This window comes from Salvelinus sp. IW2-2015, linkage group LG37 (assembly GCF_002910315.2).
Source record: "Salvelinus sp. IW2-2015 linkage group LG37, ASM291031v2, whole genome shotgun sequence".
NCBI lineage: Eukaryota > Metazoa > Chordata > Actinopteri > Salmoniformes > Salmonidae > Salvelinus > Salvelinus sp. IW2-2015.
The window spans coordinates 1,603,275-1,620,916 of NC_036876.1; the positions used below are offsets into that span (position 1 = coordinate 1,603,275).

Consider the following 17,642-nt stretch of genomic DNA (forward strand, 5'->3'; position numbering starts at 1 on the left):
TGTAGGCTACAATATGAGGAAATTATAGTCTTAAAAATGCTTTCCAGTTTCACTGACGCATCCAATGATACGCAGCTCACTCGCTGGTCCGATGCGCTCGTACCAAAAGCCCTTCTCCCTCTCTCTCTCGTAAAACATATTTGGAAGTTAATTAAATATTTTGGTGGCCTACAGCACAGAGTCTTATCTTTTCAGCAAGAGTCGTTGCTTTTCAAGCTGTGTTTTCGATCAATTGTATTTTAAATGTTTTGTCTGCGTGCTGTTTTCAATTACAGATTTAGCGCGTTCCCGATTGTAGGCTATTCCTTATTATTGGGCTACAAACCACAACTAGGCTATTTTTAAAGGAGCAATTGATCCCCTGTGGCTAACTTATAGGCATTCTCGTGGTGTAGTAGGCTATTATGAATGATTTAATTTATTTCTGTACAACCAGCAGTAATTATATAACTTTGGCAAATGTATTTGAATTCATCAGGGGTGCTGTAGTTCCTCAAGAAACCTTCGCGCAGCTTTGATTCTACACGGAAATAAATGATGAAGTGCAATGCTGGAGAGATGTGAGTTGCATGCTCATGTCTATCAGAGCAGAGACGGAGAGAGATCATAGAAAGTGAATTTCATTCTAGTTATGCGAGAGCTACTGGCGCGCTTCTCACACAGCCACGGCCATGCGTTGGACTTAAACATATATGGTTACAATGTTGAGGAAACCATAAACACGGGCCAGCCCAACCCAAATCAACTCATAGAATATTAGGCCCGGGCTGAAATCTACTTTTTCACATGACGTTTTTTGAGGGTAAATGAACATTTACGAAGAGGCAACTCGAATGAACTTTGATCGCTTTTATTTGAATTTGTACATTGCGAAAAGTGACAATGATTTTCCATGCCACGATAGGTACCGGATCCGTCCAAATAGGTTCCGGAACAAAACAGTACAACACGGAGAGTCGGGAATAGCCTACAGTCGTCCTTTTCCGGATCAGGATCCGGCTCAAATTAAGCATTGAAGTACTGGCACAAAAGTATTTCTGAGTAAACTTGTTGACAAAGATTTTGTTGAAAGAGTATTTGCAAAATAAAGGAATGCTATCCATACTTATTATCTTACAACATGATCTCAATAATATTGATGCATGCAGAGATTACAGGTCATGGTTTTATGTTCCCTGGCAGGTGCATCATGGGACCTTTGATCCAGCAAGTCTGTTTGGTAACATGCCTTATTTTTTCCCCCTGTTCATCTGCTCCAGGTAATAAGTTAATAGTAACGTCTTGGGAAGGGCTATGAGGGCAGACTAAGTCATTCACCTTGGTACCACATGTCCAAATGTTGGTTGTTATTGTCCATTTGAACCATAAAGCTACATAAAACAACATCATAACAGTTCCCCCTCCACTTATTTAGATCAACAGCTGAGAGATGATATATGTTCTAATAAAGAGGACACATATTTAAATGTTGAGTTCAAGACCTAATTCTGATTCACCATTGCAGTTGCAGATGGAACAGAGACTGAGAGGCAATCAACTTCCGGGTCAACCTGTACACTGTATGGTTTGGATTGCACTGTGTGGTTTGCCCTATGTGTTACATTTGGGGCAATTCTTTTCCTGGAAGTGGTTTTCTTGGTATGGTATAAGTGCTGTAGAGGTAAATCTTCATTAATTATACTTTATTACTTTTTAAAACAATATAATTAAATTGAGGAAATCCACTAATTTACTTTGAACCTAACATTCATTATCTCCAGCATCTCCAGACTATGATGTTATGAAGTGGTGGAAATCTCCTTTAAACCCTCCATAAATCATTTTGTCTCGCTCTCTTACTGTTATCAATACAAAAACATATTATGAACAACTATCAGAGGATATGCACACTACCCATACAGGTTCTTCTCAGAATAATGCAAAAACATAACAGAATATGAACGGATTTTAACTAAAACACAGTCAGTTCAACTTTAAGTTACTGTCTTTCTTTTCCAGATATTAGCATTGAGTTTTACTTATTATCAACTGCAGTTGATGCATCAGTGCAGACCACGGAGTAGTCAACCTGTAATGATTCTACATTTCCAATACAGTCGGCTAATACGATATTAGGAAAACTTTTGTTATTAACTCTGTATCTTTTCTGGTTACTTTGTGTTTATTTATTCAGGGAAGTCACATTGAGATTGACATATCTGAGCCCTGCTTATTAGCTTTGGGTATAACAATGTATTCTGATTTACCATTGCAGCTGATCAATTATTGCAGACCGTCGATCAACCAACTGGTAATTATTACACTCTATTTTTATAGTCTGGTAATCAGAATGTTAATAAAATGTAAATGTGGGACTTTATATAAATATTTTCATTGTGTTCCTAATTGCAAAAGAATTGTACAGATATAATCCTGAATTACTCACCAGAAGTTAAGTAGTAATGTATCTAATCAGAATCTTGTCTTTATTGAACAGTAGATTATATTAGGTAACTTTTTTACCTTTAACACATAGAATGATGATACTGACATTTTGTAGTAGTTCTATTTGTGTAATTGTCTAATTTCATTCTGCTTTTCAGATATAGATGTGAAGCACGTACATGAAGGTACGAAGCTATCAGCTTTAAACATACAGTACTATGCCCACGTCTTCAGCAACATGTTGTCATAGTTTCAAAATAATGATGATTGATTAAATTGTTGTTTTGTAATGACCATTTGAACATGTATTTTCAAGTACGTCTGTTCATTTCTGTACTGTAAACTGAATCGGTATGGAAAACGTATTATTCAACTGTGTGTAACTTTCTTTCTCCTCAGTGGATGTAACTCTGGATGTGGACACCGCTCACCCTAACCTACTGATAGATGGGAAATCAGTACGCTGGATAAAGGAAACACCACAGAGACCGTGTAGTGATAAGATGTTTGATGAGGATCCCTATGTGCTGGGCATTATGGGTCGTGCTTGGAGGGCCTACTGGGAGGTGAATGTGGAGAAGAAGGATGACTGGGTACTTGGTGTTACCAAGGCAACAGCTAACAGGAAGGGACAGTTGGTTCTCAGCCCTGTCAATGGCTTCTGGGTAATCAGGCTGTCCAATGGGGAAAGACTGAAAGCCATGGATGATAAGGAACATGTTCTTGACAAAAATATTCCAGATAAAGTTGGGATCTATCTAGATTATAAGGAAAAGAAGGTGACTTTCTTTAATGCAGAAGATGGTTCACACCTCTACTCATTTATCAACGGACCAAGTTATGAGGATGAGGTCCGTCCACTTTTCTCACCCTGGAACAATGATACAGATCCAATCACAATTTTGTTCATTGAAAGTAAAAAATCAAAATAATCTAAAGCATTAAGGATCACCTCTACATCTGTCAATAGGCTACTTTATTGTGATGGAGAGCTAAACTTGAGTGGTCTTAACTACACTAATGATGGTCAATCACTAATGATTGTCACTTCAGTAATATTTACACATTTGCTTGGAGTTGTTTAAATTGAATGATACTTTTTGCTTATTAGAGAAATGTGTTGCTTTCTCACATTGACTTTATATTTGTTGTCTGACTTGAATAAAATTGAACTGCTATTTCAGTTGTATTTTTCTCAAACCACACCAATATCAGAAGAGAAATCATGCATAATGCACAGGTAATGTTATGCCTTCCTTCATACACATATACTGTACACTCTATTGATTTGTGAGGAATAAAATATTGCTTTTAAGACTTGGATGTGTATCAGTTCATGTCTTGTGACCATGAGGATCAATCAGTTTATGCCAGCTCTTACATAATGTATAGACTGGGAAGGTTTGTAATCAGCCATTGGTAAGCACAACTCTGCATCAGAGGCCTTCGTCTTTACAATGTCAAGAATGCTTTTCTGGGACCTCATTAATAAAATGTTTGCACGCACAGATTTGATTGTAAATTGTGCATATAACAAAATCTACAGGAACAATGTGATATTGTCACTTTCCTGACCTGTTTTCCCTTGTTTTTGTATTTGTTTAGTATGGTCAGGACGTGAGTTGAGGTGGGCATTCTATGTTATGTGTTTCTATGTTGGGTTCATGTTTATTAGCCTGATATGGTTCTCAATCAGGGGCAGGTGTTTTACGTTTCCTCTGATTGAGAACCATATTAAGGTAGGCTGTTCACACTGTTTGTTTGTGGGTGATTGTTTGCTGTGACTGTGTTTGTTCACCTCACGGTACTGTTTCGGTTCGTTCGTTCGTTCCTGTGTCAGTGTTTGTGCCACACGGGACTGTTTCGTTTGTTCCTGTTCGTGCGTTCTTCGTTGTCTGTAAGTTCTCATGTTCAGGTCTGTTTACGTCGTTTGTTATTTTGGAGTTTGTTCAAGTGTTCTTCGTGTTCGTCTTAATTTAATAAATCATTATGTCTTCACAATACGCTGCATATTGGTCCGATCCTTCGCCTCTCCTCGTCCGATGAGGAGGACGACATAGACTATCGTTACAGATATGGAATTTAAATACATTCTGCATAACTCTGCATTAAAATGTTTCTGCATTTTCTGATTATTAAACGAAAAAGCTTGTTTGTGACTAACACAGCCTTATTTATGGGTGTAGACATTATTATAAAGGACATGTGTCTCATATTTTAATAAATGCTCTTACAGAGAAATAAATAATATTTTGCAAATGACGCCTCTGGGCCTTTAAACAAACATCCACTAACATACAAGTACTTTGATGAGTTCATGACAAATTTTTAAATGCCTTTTATTATTGTAACAAGTTTTTACACTTACATATTTTACGACATTGAGTACAGTGAGTGAAAATATATTTTTAAACAGGATATTACAAAAAAACACAATTATAGTGAGTGAGTCAATTATTCTATATTGTAATTAAAACAACTAAGACTTTATATTTAAATAGATTAAAACTGAGTGTACAAAACATTAAGAACTGCTCTGTCCTGATCTGGTGAAAGATATGATCCCTTATTGATGTCACTTGTTAAATCCACTTCAGTCAGTGTAGATGAAGGGGAGGAGACAGGTTAAAGAAGGATTTTTAAGCCTTGAGACAATAGATTGTGTATGTGTGTCATTCGAGGGTTAATGGGCAAGACAAAATATTTAAGTGCCTTTGAATGGGGAATGGTAATAGGTGCCAAGTGCACCGGTTTGTGTCAAGAATTGCAGCGCAGCAGTGTTTTTCATGCTCACAGTTTCCCGTGTGTATCAAGAATGGTCCACCACCCAAAAGACATCCAGACAACTTGACAACTGTGGGAAGCATGTAGACACCTTGTAGAATGAAAGGAGGCTGTTCTGACGGCAGAATTAGGAAGGTGTTCTTAATATTTTGTACACTCAGTGTATATTCTACACTTTAAAACTAACATGTGTAAAAGCTACATTTTAAGATTTACATTTTCAGCTTTAAATTATAATATTAATATTATAAGATTATTATAATTACAATAAGCTTTGGGATCTAAATACCTTTCTATTCAATGACTTTGTCATCTTCCATTATTAACACTAACAGTTCTCAGAGGTTGAGGATTTGTCTCTTTGTACCACAGGTGAGATTTTGAGTTCCTCTTTACAATCAATCAAAGGACCAAAGAACGGATAGAGTTTCTTAGAAAACTTGCCATAGATGAAGGAGTGGATGTGGCACCTCTTCTCCACATTGAAAAATGTTATCTGTCCCCCTTCATAGTCCACTAAAACTCCCAGCTTCTCAGGTTTCAGTTCAATGGGAAGGAAAGTGGGAGACTGTTCAACTGTTTTCAGTTCTCCATCTTTGTAACATACGCTCCAGAAGCCAGTGTCTGGATACATTTGGATGTTGTCTCTCTTCTCTGTGTCCTGAGCGATCCCAACACTCCACTGGCTCTTCTTCCCCAGGTCAACCTCCCAGTAATGTGTACCTTTGTCATATCCTTCCATTCCCAGGACACATTGATTAAATGTAAACTTGTTTTTAGTGCCTTTGCTTTTTTCTTTGAAATTCTCACAATCCTTTTTTTCTTTTAATTCTCCAAATTTGAGACATTTGTTATCATCAGATAAAGAGAGTTTGACATGTGCAGTGTCAGGGTCGAAAGTCACATCCACTGAAAAAAAAATCAATGTAATTTTTGTTTCAATGTTAAAAAGATTTATGATATTTTAACACAAAACATGAATCCAATAACATTAGCATATTTCAACATGTTATGTTTGTTCTATAATGAATTAGCATGACCATTGAAAAATCAATACCATTTATTTGAATTTTTGGTAGGCAATGTGATCAGGTAAATGTTAAAAATGAAACATAAAATGAAAGATAAAATATCAAACATCGTTATTGAATTTAATATTTTTTTGTGGTAAGAAATGTGATCACATGTTAAAAATGAAACATAAAATGATGAAGGTGTGTGTGTGTTTGTGTGTGTATTCTATTAGTACCAAACATGAAACATATAAAATATAAAAGTGTTCATAATTACCTGCATGATCAACCATCAAGCTCCAAACTACGTAGGAGAAGAAGAAAATAAATGGATGTAACTACAGTGAGCTCCCAAAGAATTGGGACATTGACACATTTTTCGTTGTTTTAGGTCTGTAATCCAACACTTTGGAATTGAAATAATACAATGACTATGTGGTTATTGGAGTCATTTTGGAGTCACTTTAATTGTAAATAAGAATAGAAAATGTTTCTAAACACTTAGCGTTGGTTGTGTTTTAGACAATTTTGTGCTCAGTAGAAATGAATGGCAAATTATGTTATGTGTTACTTTGTAGTCACTTCTATAAGAATACAATTAGAAGTGTAGAAAAGCTAATTCAGTCATATTTATAATAAAAGTGATTCCAAAACGACACATTATTTAGCATTCATTTCTATTGGGGGCAAAATAATCTGAAACACAACCAAAACGAATTGAAAATGAATCCAACAAGTTTGTAGAGTCACAAGCTTGATGTGGTCATTGAGTTCAAGGAATATGGGACTGAATACTAAACATTCAACTAATTTATTCATAAGAATCTTTATGGGTTTCAATACTAATTGTCAATCAAGTTGAGCTCTACCTTTTTGATATATAAAAAAAAAAAAATGTTGTTCAACAAAATATATTTAGCAATTGTATCTGTATAAAATAATATAACTTCAGTTTTTTTTTTTTACATATAATATAGCTCAGTATCTAAATAATTGATTGAATACAGTTATTATTACTCATCTTTATCAAGGGTGTCATTAAATGCAGTCCCGCTAAGAAGTAATATTTTCTGCTTATGCGTTCTCATTTTGACGCCAAACCCACCACTGGTGCACGTGGCCAAAGAGCTCAATTTTCATGTCATTCTAAAAATGTAAAAAACTGCAGTTTGCTAAACTACATTGTCATTTGGATTAGAACAGGTGCATTGTTCAGGTTACATGAAAATAGAGCTGTTTGGCCACGCACACCTGTGGTGGGTCTGGTGTCGAAATGAGAAGACATGAGCAGAAAATAACCCCATAACTACTTTATTTTGTTACACTGGTCCTGGGGTCCTTGTTAATAAGGTGTAACGGCATCATGAAATATACCCAGTACCATGACATTTTAGCCAGAAACCTGGTTGCCTCTTCCAGGAGGCTGATACTTGGCCGCAAGTGGACCTTTCAGCAAGACAATGACCCCAAGCACACGACAATCTGAGTCTCCGGACTTGAAACCCATTGAAAACCTATGGTTTGAATTGAAGAGGGAGGTCCAGACGAACAATATCAACGATCTGGAAGGTTTCTGTATGGAGATTCCTCCCAATGTGTTCTCCAACTCAAATAAAAACATTTTAGAAAAAGACTCAGTGTCATAATCCTCACAAGGTGAGGTATTGAAATGTATTGAAAACAGGTGTGTCAATGATTTTGACCTCTACATTTTTGAGAAAAAAATTGTACTTGTTTAACAAAATCAATTTCTCTGAGCAATTGTATTAGTATTCAATAATATAATTACCCAATTTCTTTGAGCATACAATATTATTCAGAATTGGAATTCTTTATTTAATCCAGTCATTGTTGCACACCTTTATCAAGGGTGTCAATAATTTCATACCACACTATATATATATGAAAACAAAACTGCATGGGTTATATATTTAGATGACAAATCACTTGAAGTTTGTGCAGCATTAATGTGAAAGGAACCGATAGTTACCAGAGTCTGGGATTGTTTGAGTAATTCCTGTGAAAATACAACATCATGTTGCTGTATCAATTCACTTTTAATACTTGTGAAGTAAATAATGTTCCATCAACTGTAAAACACATAATACGTACCCATTAACTGATCCTTATAAGTGACTTCCTCTGTCTTTTTGATGAGCTCTGTAATATACAGTGGAGGAAAGTTGTTATTTTGGTTTCAATTAAAACAGTTTTAAATTATACATTTTAAAGAAATACTGTGTATATTGAAGATAAATATTGCATACCTTGATCCATAGCTTTTAATTTTGTTTTCATATCGTCTATTGTTAAAAAAAAATAGATAAAAATATATTTGTGAATGAGTTCAATATACAGCATATTACATGATATTTTAATTCCTTTTTGAAAATGGTTATTATTTATTTTTAAAGAATGTGTTACTTGAGATGTTAGTGTTTTTCAAATGTGTTACAGAACTCAGTTAAAACTTCTTATGGTTGGGATCCCGTTAACGGGGTCGATATGACAACAGCCAGTGAAAGTGCAGGGCGCCAAATTCAAAACAACAGAAATTCCTCAGACATACATGTATTTTACACCATTTTAAAGATAAACTTGTTGTTAATCCCACCGTGTCCTATTTCAAAAAGGCTTTACGACGAAAGCACAACATATCATTATGTTAGGTCAGCACCTATTCACAGAAAAACACAGCCATTTTTCCAGCCAAAGAGAGGAGTTCACAAAAAGCAGAAATAGAGATAAAATGAATCACTAACCTTTGATGATCTTCATCAGATGACACTCATAGGACTTCATGTTACACAATACATGTATGTTTTGTTCGATAAAGTTCATATTTTATTCCAAAAATCTCAGTTTTCATTGGCGCATTATGTTCAGTAATGTTTTGCCTCCAAAACATCCGGTGATTTTGCAGAGAGCCACATCATCTTACAGAAAGACTCATAATAAACATTGATAAAAGATACAAGTATTATACATGGAACTTCAGATCAACCTCTCCTTAATGCAACCGCTGTGTCAGATTTMAAWACRGAAAAAGCACACCATGCTATAATCTGAGTACAGCACTCAGAGCCCAAACAAGCCATAAAGATATCCACCATGTTATGGATGCAACAGATGTCAGAATAGCATTATAAATATTCACTTACCTTTGATGATCTTCATCAGAATGCACTCCCAGGAATCCCAGTTCCACAATAAATGTTTGATTTGTTCCATAAAGTCCATAATTTATGTCCAAATACCTCCTTTTTGTTCGCACGTTCAGTACACAATCCAAACTCACAACGCGCGGGCAAGTCCAGGCGAAAGTTCAGACAAAAAGTCATATTACAGTTCGTAGAAACATGTCAAACGAAGTATAGAATCAATCTTTAATATGTTTTTAACATAAATCTTCAATAATGTTCCAACCGGAGAATTCCTTTGTCTGTAGGAATGCGATGGAAGGCAGGTCTAATTCTCACGTGAACGTGCGTGGTCAGCTCATGGCACTCTGCCAGACCCCTGACTCAAAGAGCCCTCATTCTCCCCTCCTTCACAGTAGAAGCATCAAACAAGGTTCTAAAGACTGTTGACATCTAGTGGAAGCCTTTGGAAGTGCAATATGACCAATATCTCACTGTATATTCGATAGGCAATGAGTTGAAAAACTACAAACCTCAGATTTCCCACTTCCTGGTTGGATTTTTTCTCAGGTTTTTGCCTGCCATATGAGTTCTGTTATACTCACAGACATCATTCAAACAGTTTTAGAAACTTCAGAGTGTGTTCTATCCAAATATACTAATAATATGCATATATTAGCAAATGGGCATGAGTAGCAGGCAGTTTACTCTGGGCACCTTATTCATCCAAGCTACTCAATACTGCCCCCAGCCATAAGAAGTTAATGTGTCTTTCAGTATCTGTTCTTACCCAAAGGATTCAGTTTTTCTCGAACAACTGGAAGTGAACATATAATATATATCATTGCACAATATTGCATGCAACAATAAAAGTATATACAATTTAATTTCAATAACATCTGAAATTGCCTACAACAATGTTGAATCATAGAACCTACTAATAAACATGGTTGTGTATAATTATACCCTGATATCATATTTAAACAACAAGTGAGACCAACCTCTTCTCTGATGGAGTAAGGAGAAAACAGATGCAGTGATACACAGCAGTCCCAGAAACACAGGAATCATAAATGCAGAGATGTACACCCTGTCAGGCAGACTGCTCATGTAGAATTCCTCTGTAACACAAGCAGGGTTAAAGATTAGATTAGATTACCATTGCAATCAATTAGTCCTGCAAATTGTATGAGGTTCAACATTCCACATTTGTCCAAATGTCACATAATTACACTTCAACCTAATTTTAGTCTTATATAAGCCGGACCTTGAGTCGGAACTTTACACATTATTAACATGACGAACAAACATCCCCTAGACCACTTGTTAAGGGCATTGGTCTACAGCAGGGATGGGCAACTTTGATGGTGGTGGGGGCCACAAAGAAACGGAACTTATCATTTCGCCATAGGGTGGAGGCAAATGTTTGCAGTTTTTTATGATCAATAGGCCCCAAGCCAATCAATAATTCGAGCATGCTTACTACAAGTTTAGATAGCTGGTTGCTAGACTAATTTACCAATAAATAATAAAATAGCTGACATGGGCTAATTGAGTGACTGCTGATGCACATCCAAATTTATACATTTCACCTCCAGTATTCTATTATTCTAAATCTCAACAGCAAATTGAGATTTTTTGGAGGTGGTCAAATTGGTCCGCGGGCCAACAAAAGGGGGGCTGCCAGTTGTCCATTCCTGGGCTACAGTATATTCTAGTTCCTAAACTAACCAGTCATCTGCAGTTTAGACTCCATCTTGGTTCCCTGGTACTGTGACATCACCACACAKGTGACCCCCTCCAGTTGGTCCATCCCTACTCTCATGTGACTGGTTATGGAGTACAGGACACCCCCCTCCTTCTGTTTGGGTCTCTCTGTCTCTGCTGAGGTGATCTCCTTCCCACTGCTGTCTGTCCACAACATGTCAGGCTCTGGGTACCAGTTCTCTGAGCTACAGCTGAGCTGGATGAACACTCTGTGGTGCTTCCTCATGGAGATCCTGGGGACACTGCCCTGCTCTGTAAAGAAACAGGTGAAAGAATAGTTTTAAACCTATTGTAAAATCTAAAATATTCTACATTCTGTTGATCTGCTTTGATGATTGTGCACTAGACGGGTCTGGATTAAATTGATCCTCTTACTGAGTAAGTTCATATTTACTTACGTTTAACCTGTAGCACAACAGGCAGTTCCTGAATCCAGTCCATGTAGCTGGCWTGGCATTTGTACCTTCCCCTTTCAGAAGCCATGACATTATTCAGCAGCAGTGATATATTGCCTTTCTCCAGCTCCTGAGTGAACACACTCACTCTACCCTCATAGCCTTTCCCCTCTGTTACCTTTCCATCCAAATACAGGTACAGGGGGTTAGCGAATTCTCCTTCCTTAAACCACCTGATATCCATGTTAACAGCACTGGTTTGAGGAGACAGGTGACAGGGAAGGATGACGTCATGACCAGCAGAGGTAACTACAGGGTCAGGAGGGACAACAAGCTGCTTATCTGAGCGGAGAGAGGAGAAAGTGTTATCAGTCTGAAGGACACAAAGATAAGAGCGGCTCATGTCGGGCAATAACTTATCAAGAGATTTACACAAAGTTTCCTTTTAACATAAGTGACCATCATACTAACGTACACAGTATATCACCAATACCAAAGAAATAGACATCTAGATGTTTTATCAATAGGCTAACTTATTAGTAAGACCTGCTGAATACAACATGATACTAATGTTCAAGAGCATCAAATTGGTGATGCATTTACATATAATAATAAATTGTTATTTTAGATGCAAGGTGATTTGTAGATCACTCTGCACTCGCCGACTGCAATGCAGTCAATCTCAAACAAAACCATTGACACATTTAAATATGTTTATTATATTTAAGTTGTAGTTGTAGGTAAACGTTTACATGGATAAAACATTACTTGTAATCTTAATTACCTGCAACAGATGAACAGGCATTAAAGAAGATGAGGAATGTTAACAAACAGACTTGCCGGATCAAAGGTCCCATGATGCACCTGACATGGAACATAAAACCAGGTGCTGTTAATCACATGGTTCATTAACCTGTCTAGGACTGGGGTTCCGCTCGCCAACAGCCAATGAAATTGCAGGGCGCCAAATTCAATCAACAGAAATCTCATAATTCAATTTTCTCAAACATACAAGTATTAGACCCCATTTTAAAGATAAAATTCTCGTTAATCCAACCACAGTGTTCGATTTCAAAAAAGCTTTTCGGCGAAAGCAGAACATATCATTATGTTAGGTCAGCAACTAGTCACAGAAAGCATACAGCGATTTTCCAACCAAAGAGAGGAGTCACAAAAAGCAGAAATATTGATAAAATGAATCACTAACCTTTGATATTCTTCATCAGATGACACTCCCGGGACAACATGTTACACAATACATGTATGTTTTGTTCGATCAAGTTCATATTTATATCCAAAAACCTCAGTTTACATTTGGCTTTGCCTCCAACACATCCCGTGAATTTGCACAGAGCCACATCAAATCACAGAAATACTCATAATAAACATTGATAAAGATACAAGTGTTATTCACAGAATTAAAGATATACTTCTCCTTAATGCAACCGCTGTGTCAGATTTCAAAAAGAAATTATGGAAAAAGCAAACTATGCAATAATCTGAGTACGGTGCTCAGAGACCAACACAACCCAAGAAGAAATCCGCCATGTTGGAGTCAACATAAGTCAGAAATAGCATTATAAATATTCACTTACCTTTGATGATCTTCATCAGAATGCACTCCCAGGAATCCCAGTTCCACAATAAATGTTTGATTTGTTCCATAAAGTCCATCATTTACGTCCAAATTACTCCTTTTGGTTCGCACGTTCAGTACACAATCTAAACTCACGACTCGCGGGCAGGTCCAGGCAAAAGTTCAGACGAAAAGTCATATTACAGTTCGTAGAAAAATGACAAACGAAGTATTGAATCAATCTTTAGGATATTTTTAACATAAATCTTCAATAATGTTCCAACCAGAGAATTCCTTTGTCTTCAGAAATGCAATGGAACAGAGCTCACTCTCACGTGAACGCGCATGGTCAGTGCATGTTCAGCTCTTGGCAGACCTTACTCAATCCCCTCTCATTCGGCCCTACATCACAGTCGAAGCATCAAACAAGGTTCTAAAGACTATTGACATATAGTGGAAGCCTTAGGAAGTGCAAAATGACCCCATAGACACTGTGTATTCGATAGGCCAAGAGTTGAAAACCTACAAACCTCAGATTTCCCACTTCCTGGTTGGATTTTTTTCGGGTTTTCGCCTGCCATATGAGTTCTGTTATACTCACAGACATCAGTCAAACAGTTTTAGAAACTTCAGTGTGTTTTCTATCCAAATCCACTAATAATATGCATATATTAGCAACTGAGACTGAGTAGCAGGCAGTTTAGTCTGGGCATGCTTTTCATCCAAACGTGAAATTGCTGCCCCCTATCCCCTAACAGGTTTTAATTCTACAAAAATATATATTTAGCTATTAAAAAGTCAAAAGATACCAATATTTTACTTGGAATCACAAAAAAAGAATTCTGAGAGGAGGACATTTGAAATGAATTGACATCCAAGTGTGAAAACACAGCAATTAATATCAATGTGTTTTCTCACAAAAAAAGCTATGTATTCTGATGACAGATAGGGAAACTGAGGAAGAAGGAACAATGCCGAAGTCAAAGTGAGGACATTGGATAAATCACAACACTTGGGTGGAGGACGAAAATGAATCTGACAAGATTCAGGATGAATTACCTGCAGTGGCAGGTGTGGTGAAGATGGCCGAGGTTGAGCCTCGTCCCAATAATGATAAGGATAATTCTGGCCCAGTTGGAGTGAGAAGATTAGAGAGAGTGGATCCTAACCTCCTGGTGGATTCATGTGTGGTGTCAGGTTGGGTGGAGAAGAGGTTGGGGACTGCTGATTTGGTGAATCACTCGAAGTGGACTTGTGATGATTTTTAGAATTTTTTTGGCGCTCCGGACCACTTGCCTAAATACAAGAACTCTGGAGCAGGGTGCCATTGAAAGGGGTGATAACTGGGTGGCATTAAGTGTTGAGGAGGAGCAACTGAAATTGAAGATTCCTGGTGTATGTGACACCTGCCGTTTGGTACGACGCAGAACCGGTGGAGAGCGTGATGAAACAGAGAAGACTTTGTCTGTCCTGATGAGATTTGATGCAGTCTTTACCAACAAAGTTAAGTTAGGATGTCAAAACAAATCAAATTACATTGGTCACATACACGTGTTCGGCAGATGTTATTGTGGGTGAAGAGAAAGGGAGGGCAGACGAGGGCCTTGTAGGCATCCCGGAAGTTGGAGTTGCAGTGGTCTAGTGTTTTAGCAGCGCGAGTACTACAGTCAAAGTGTTGATAGAACTTGGTAGCATTTTCCTCAAATGTGATTTATTAAAATCCCCAGCAACAAATCAAATCAAATTTTATTTGTCACATACACATGGTTAGCAGATGTTAATGCGAGTGTAGCGAAATGCTTGTGCTTCTAGTTCCGACAATGTAGTAATAACCAACAAGTAATCTAACCTAACAATTCCACAACTACTACCTTATACACACAAGTGTAAAGGGATAAAGAATATGCACATAAAGATATATGAATGAGTGATGGTACAGAACGGCATAGGCAAGATGCAGTAGATGGTATAGAGTACAGTATATACATATGAGATGAGTAATGTAGGGTATATAAACATAAAGTGGCATAGTTTAAAGTGGCTAGTGATACATGTATTACATAAAGATGGCAAGATGCAGTAGATGATATAGAGTACAGTATATACATATACATATGAGATGAGTAATGTAGGGTATGTAAACATTATATTAAGTGGCATTGTTTAAAGTGGCTAGTGATACATTTTTACATCATTTCCATCAATTCCCATTATTAAAGTGGCTGGAGTTGAGTCAGTATGTTGGCAGCGGCCACTAAATGTTAGTGGTGGCTGTTTAACAGTCTGATGGCCTTGAGATAGAAGCTGTTTTTCAGTCTCTCGGTCCCTGCTTTGATGCACCTGTACTGACCTCGCCTTCTGGATGATAGCGGGGTGAACAGGCAGTGGCTYGGGTGGTTGTTGTCCTTGATGATCTTTATGGCCTTCCTGTGACATCGGGTGGTGTAGGTGTCCTGGAGGGCAGGTAGTTTGCCCCCGGTGATGCGTTGTGCAGAACTCACTACCCTCTGGAGAGCCTTACGGTTGTGGGTGGAGCAGTTGCCGTACCAGGCGGTGATACAGCCCGACAGGATGCTCTCGATTGTGCATCTGTAGAAGTTTGTGAGTGCTTTTGGTGACAAGCCGAATTTCTTCAGCTTCCTGAGGTTGAAGAGGCGCTGCTGCGCCTCCTTCACAACGCTGTCTGTGTGGGTGGACCAATTCAGTGTGTCCGTGATGTGTACACCGAGGAACTTAAAACTTTCCACCTTCTCCACTACTGTCCCGTCGATGTGGATAGGGGAGTGCTCCCTCTGCTGTTTCCTGAAGTCCACAATCATCTCCTTTGTTTTGTTGACGTTGAGTGTGAGGTTATTTAAAGGTGGCCTCAGGATATATGGTTTCCAGTGTGCATAGAGTCCATCTCAAGGATGATCAATGGAAACAGGATGCACCTGAGCTCAATTCAGAGTCTCATAGCAAAGGGTATGAATACTTAAGTAAATAAGGTATTTCAGTTTTTTCAATTTCATAAAACCTGTTTTCGCGTTGACATTATCGGGTATTTCGTGTAGATTGACCTTTTATTTATTTAATCCATTTCAGCATAAGGTTTTAATGTAACAAAATGTGGAAAAAGTCAAGGGGTCTTGTAATGTAGACACAAGGAGTCAGAACGTAGGTGCAGTTAGTGAGTTCACTAATAATGATCACCGAGCGATACAAAGCAAGAGAAGCGTCTGACATAGAAACAAATACACTACTACCCGATGACTGATAACAAAAGAGTGCTTTATAATGGGTAAGTAATCAACGGTGTGATGAAGTCAAGGTGTGACTGATGATGTGACGCCGGTGTGCATACTGATGGTTGCCAGGTGTGTGTAAAGATGTGTTGCCAGGACTGGTGGTTAGTAGACCGGCAACGTTGTGCGCCGGAGAGGGGGAGCGGGAGTTGACGTGACAGGTCTGAAAACTTTCTGAATGCACTGTATATCCATTATAGTCTAGCTGGTGGTGGTAATTCAACATATATTGGATGCCAACCGCCACTGAACCTCAACGAAGAAGAAGAAGCAATGTATTACAGACCAAAACAAGGACGTGGTGAATACAAAAATGGTTGAATGTATTAGAAGGTATAAAAATACCTTTTGAACAGATGACAAGATTACCATCTCTAAATATATTATTTCCATATCTACAATATAAAATAAAAACATTGTTGCAGAATGCTGTATATGCATTGTTCAGCGGAAGTGGAATGTTTGTATCCTGTATATTTGACTGTGATATGTGGTTAAGATGATTGCACTTACTGTAAGTCACTCTGGGTAAGAGCATCTGCTAAATGACTAAAATGTCAAATGTAAATGTTTTACATACAGTACAGATCTCATATTACTGTATTGAATACCATTTATTTATGATGTCACAAATGTATAATTTGCACAGTTCATATAATGTTTTTTGCTATTTGTTACATTTGACTTTGTATAACCTAGCAGTACTACTGTCACGCCCTGACCTTAGAGATCCGTTTTATGTCTCTATTTTGTTTGGTCAGGGTGTGATTTGGGGTGGGTATTCTATGTTCTATTATTTGTATTTCTATGTAGGGTTCTCAATCAGGGACAGCTGTCTATCGTTGTCTCTGATTGAGAACCATACTTAGGTAGCCCTTTTTCCCACCTGTAAGTTGACTTTGTTCGTGGCATTATTGTTTACTGTTGTTTACATGTATTGTTTACTGTTTTCTCGGCGTCATTTAGATTAAAAATCAAATGTAAGCTCACCACGCTGCACCTTGGTCCACTTCATTCAACAGCCGTGACAGAACTCCCACCAACAAGGGACCAAGAAGCGTGGTAAGGGGGAGCAGCGCTATCTGGAGAAATGGTCATGGGAAGAGATACTGGACGCTAAGGGACCCTGGAGGCAGGCTGGGGAGTATCGCCGTCCATGGGAGGAACTGGAGGCAGCGAAAGCAGAGCGGCAGCGTTACGAAGGAACACGGCTAGCAAGGAAGCCCGAGAGGCAGCCCCCCAAAAATTGTTTGGCTGAG

At 38.0% G+C, this 17,642-nt stretch overlaps 3 protein-coding genes across 3 annotated transcripts in view; 2 read left to right on the plus strand and 1 right to left on the minus strand.

Moving 5' to 3' along the window:
- The window catches only part of LOC111960039 (butyrophilin subfamily 1 member A1), a 29,499-nt gene extending 25,754 nt beyond the window's left edge, over positions 1–3,745 (plus strand). Inside the window, exon 8 of the mRNA XM_023981919.2 lies at positions 2,824–3,745. Within this exon, the coding sequence (XP_023837687.1) occupies positions 2,824–3,356 (533 nt within the window). The 3' untranslated portion in view covers positions 3,357–3,745. The remainder of the gene's footprint in view (positions 1–2,823) is intronic.
- The window catches only part of LOC111960037 (butyrophilin subfamily 1 member A1), a 34,333-nt gene that overhangs the window by 883 nt on the left and 15,808 nt on the right, over positions 1–17,642 (plus strand). The window lies entirely within an intron of this gene.
- LOC111960030 (butyrophilin subfamily 2 member A1) lies at positions 4,748–17,472 on the minus strand. Its single transcript, XM_070437831.1, has 11 exons — positions 17,374–17,472; positions 12,308–12,387; positions 11,527–11,865; positions 11,093–11,380; positions 10,363–10,482; positions 10,152–10,178; positions 8,489–8,524; positions 8,334–8,381; positions 8,212–8,238; positions 6,499–6,525; positions 4,748–6,117 (listed from the first exon to the last, which is right to left on the minus strand). The coding sequence occupies exons 2-11, from the start codon at positions 12,378–12,380 to the stop codon at positions 5,537–5,539; spliced, it is 1,566 nt and encodes a 521-aa protein (XP_070293932.1). The 5' UTR covers positions 12,381–12,387; positions 17,374–17,472; the 3' UTR covers positions 4,748–5,536.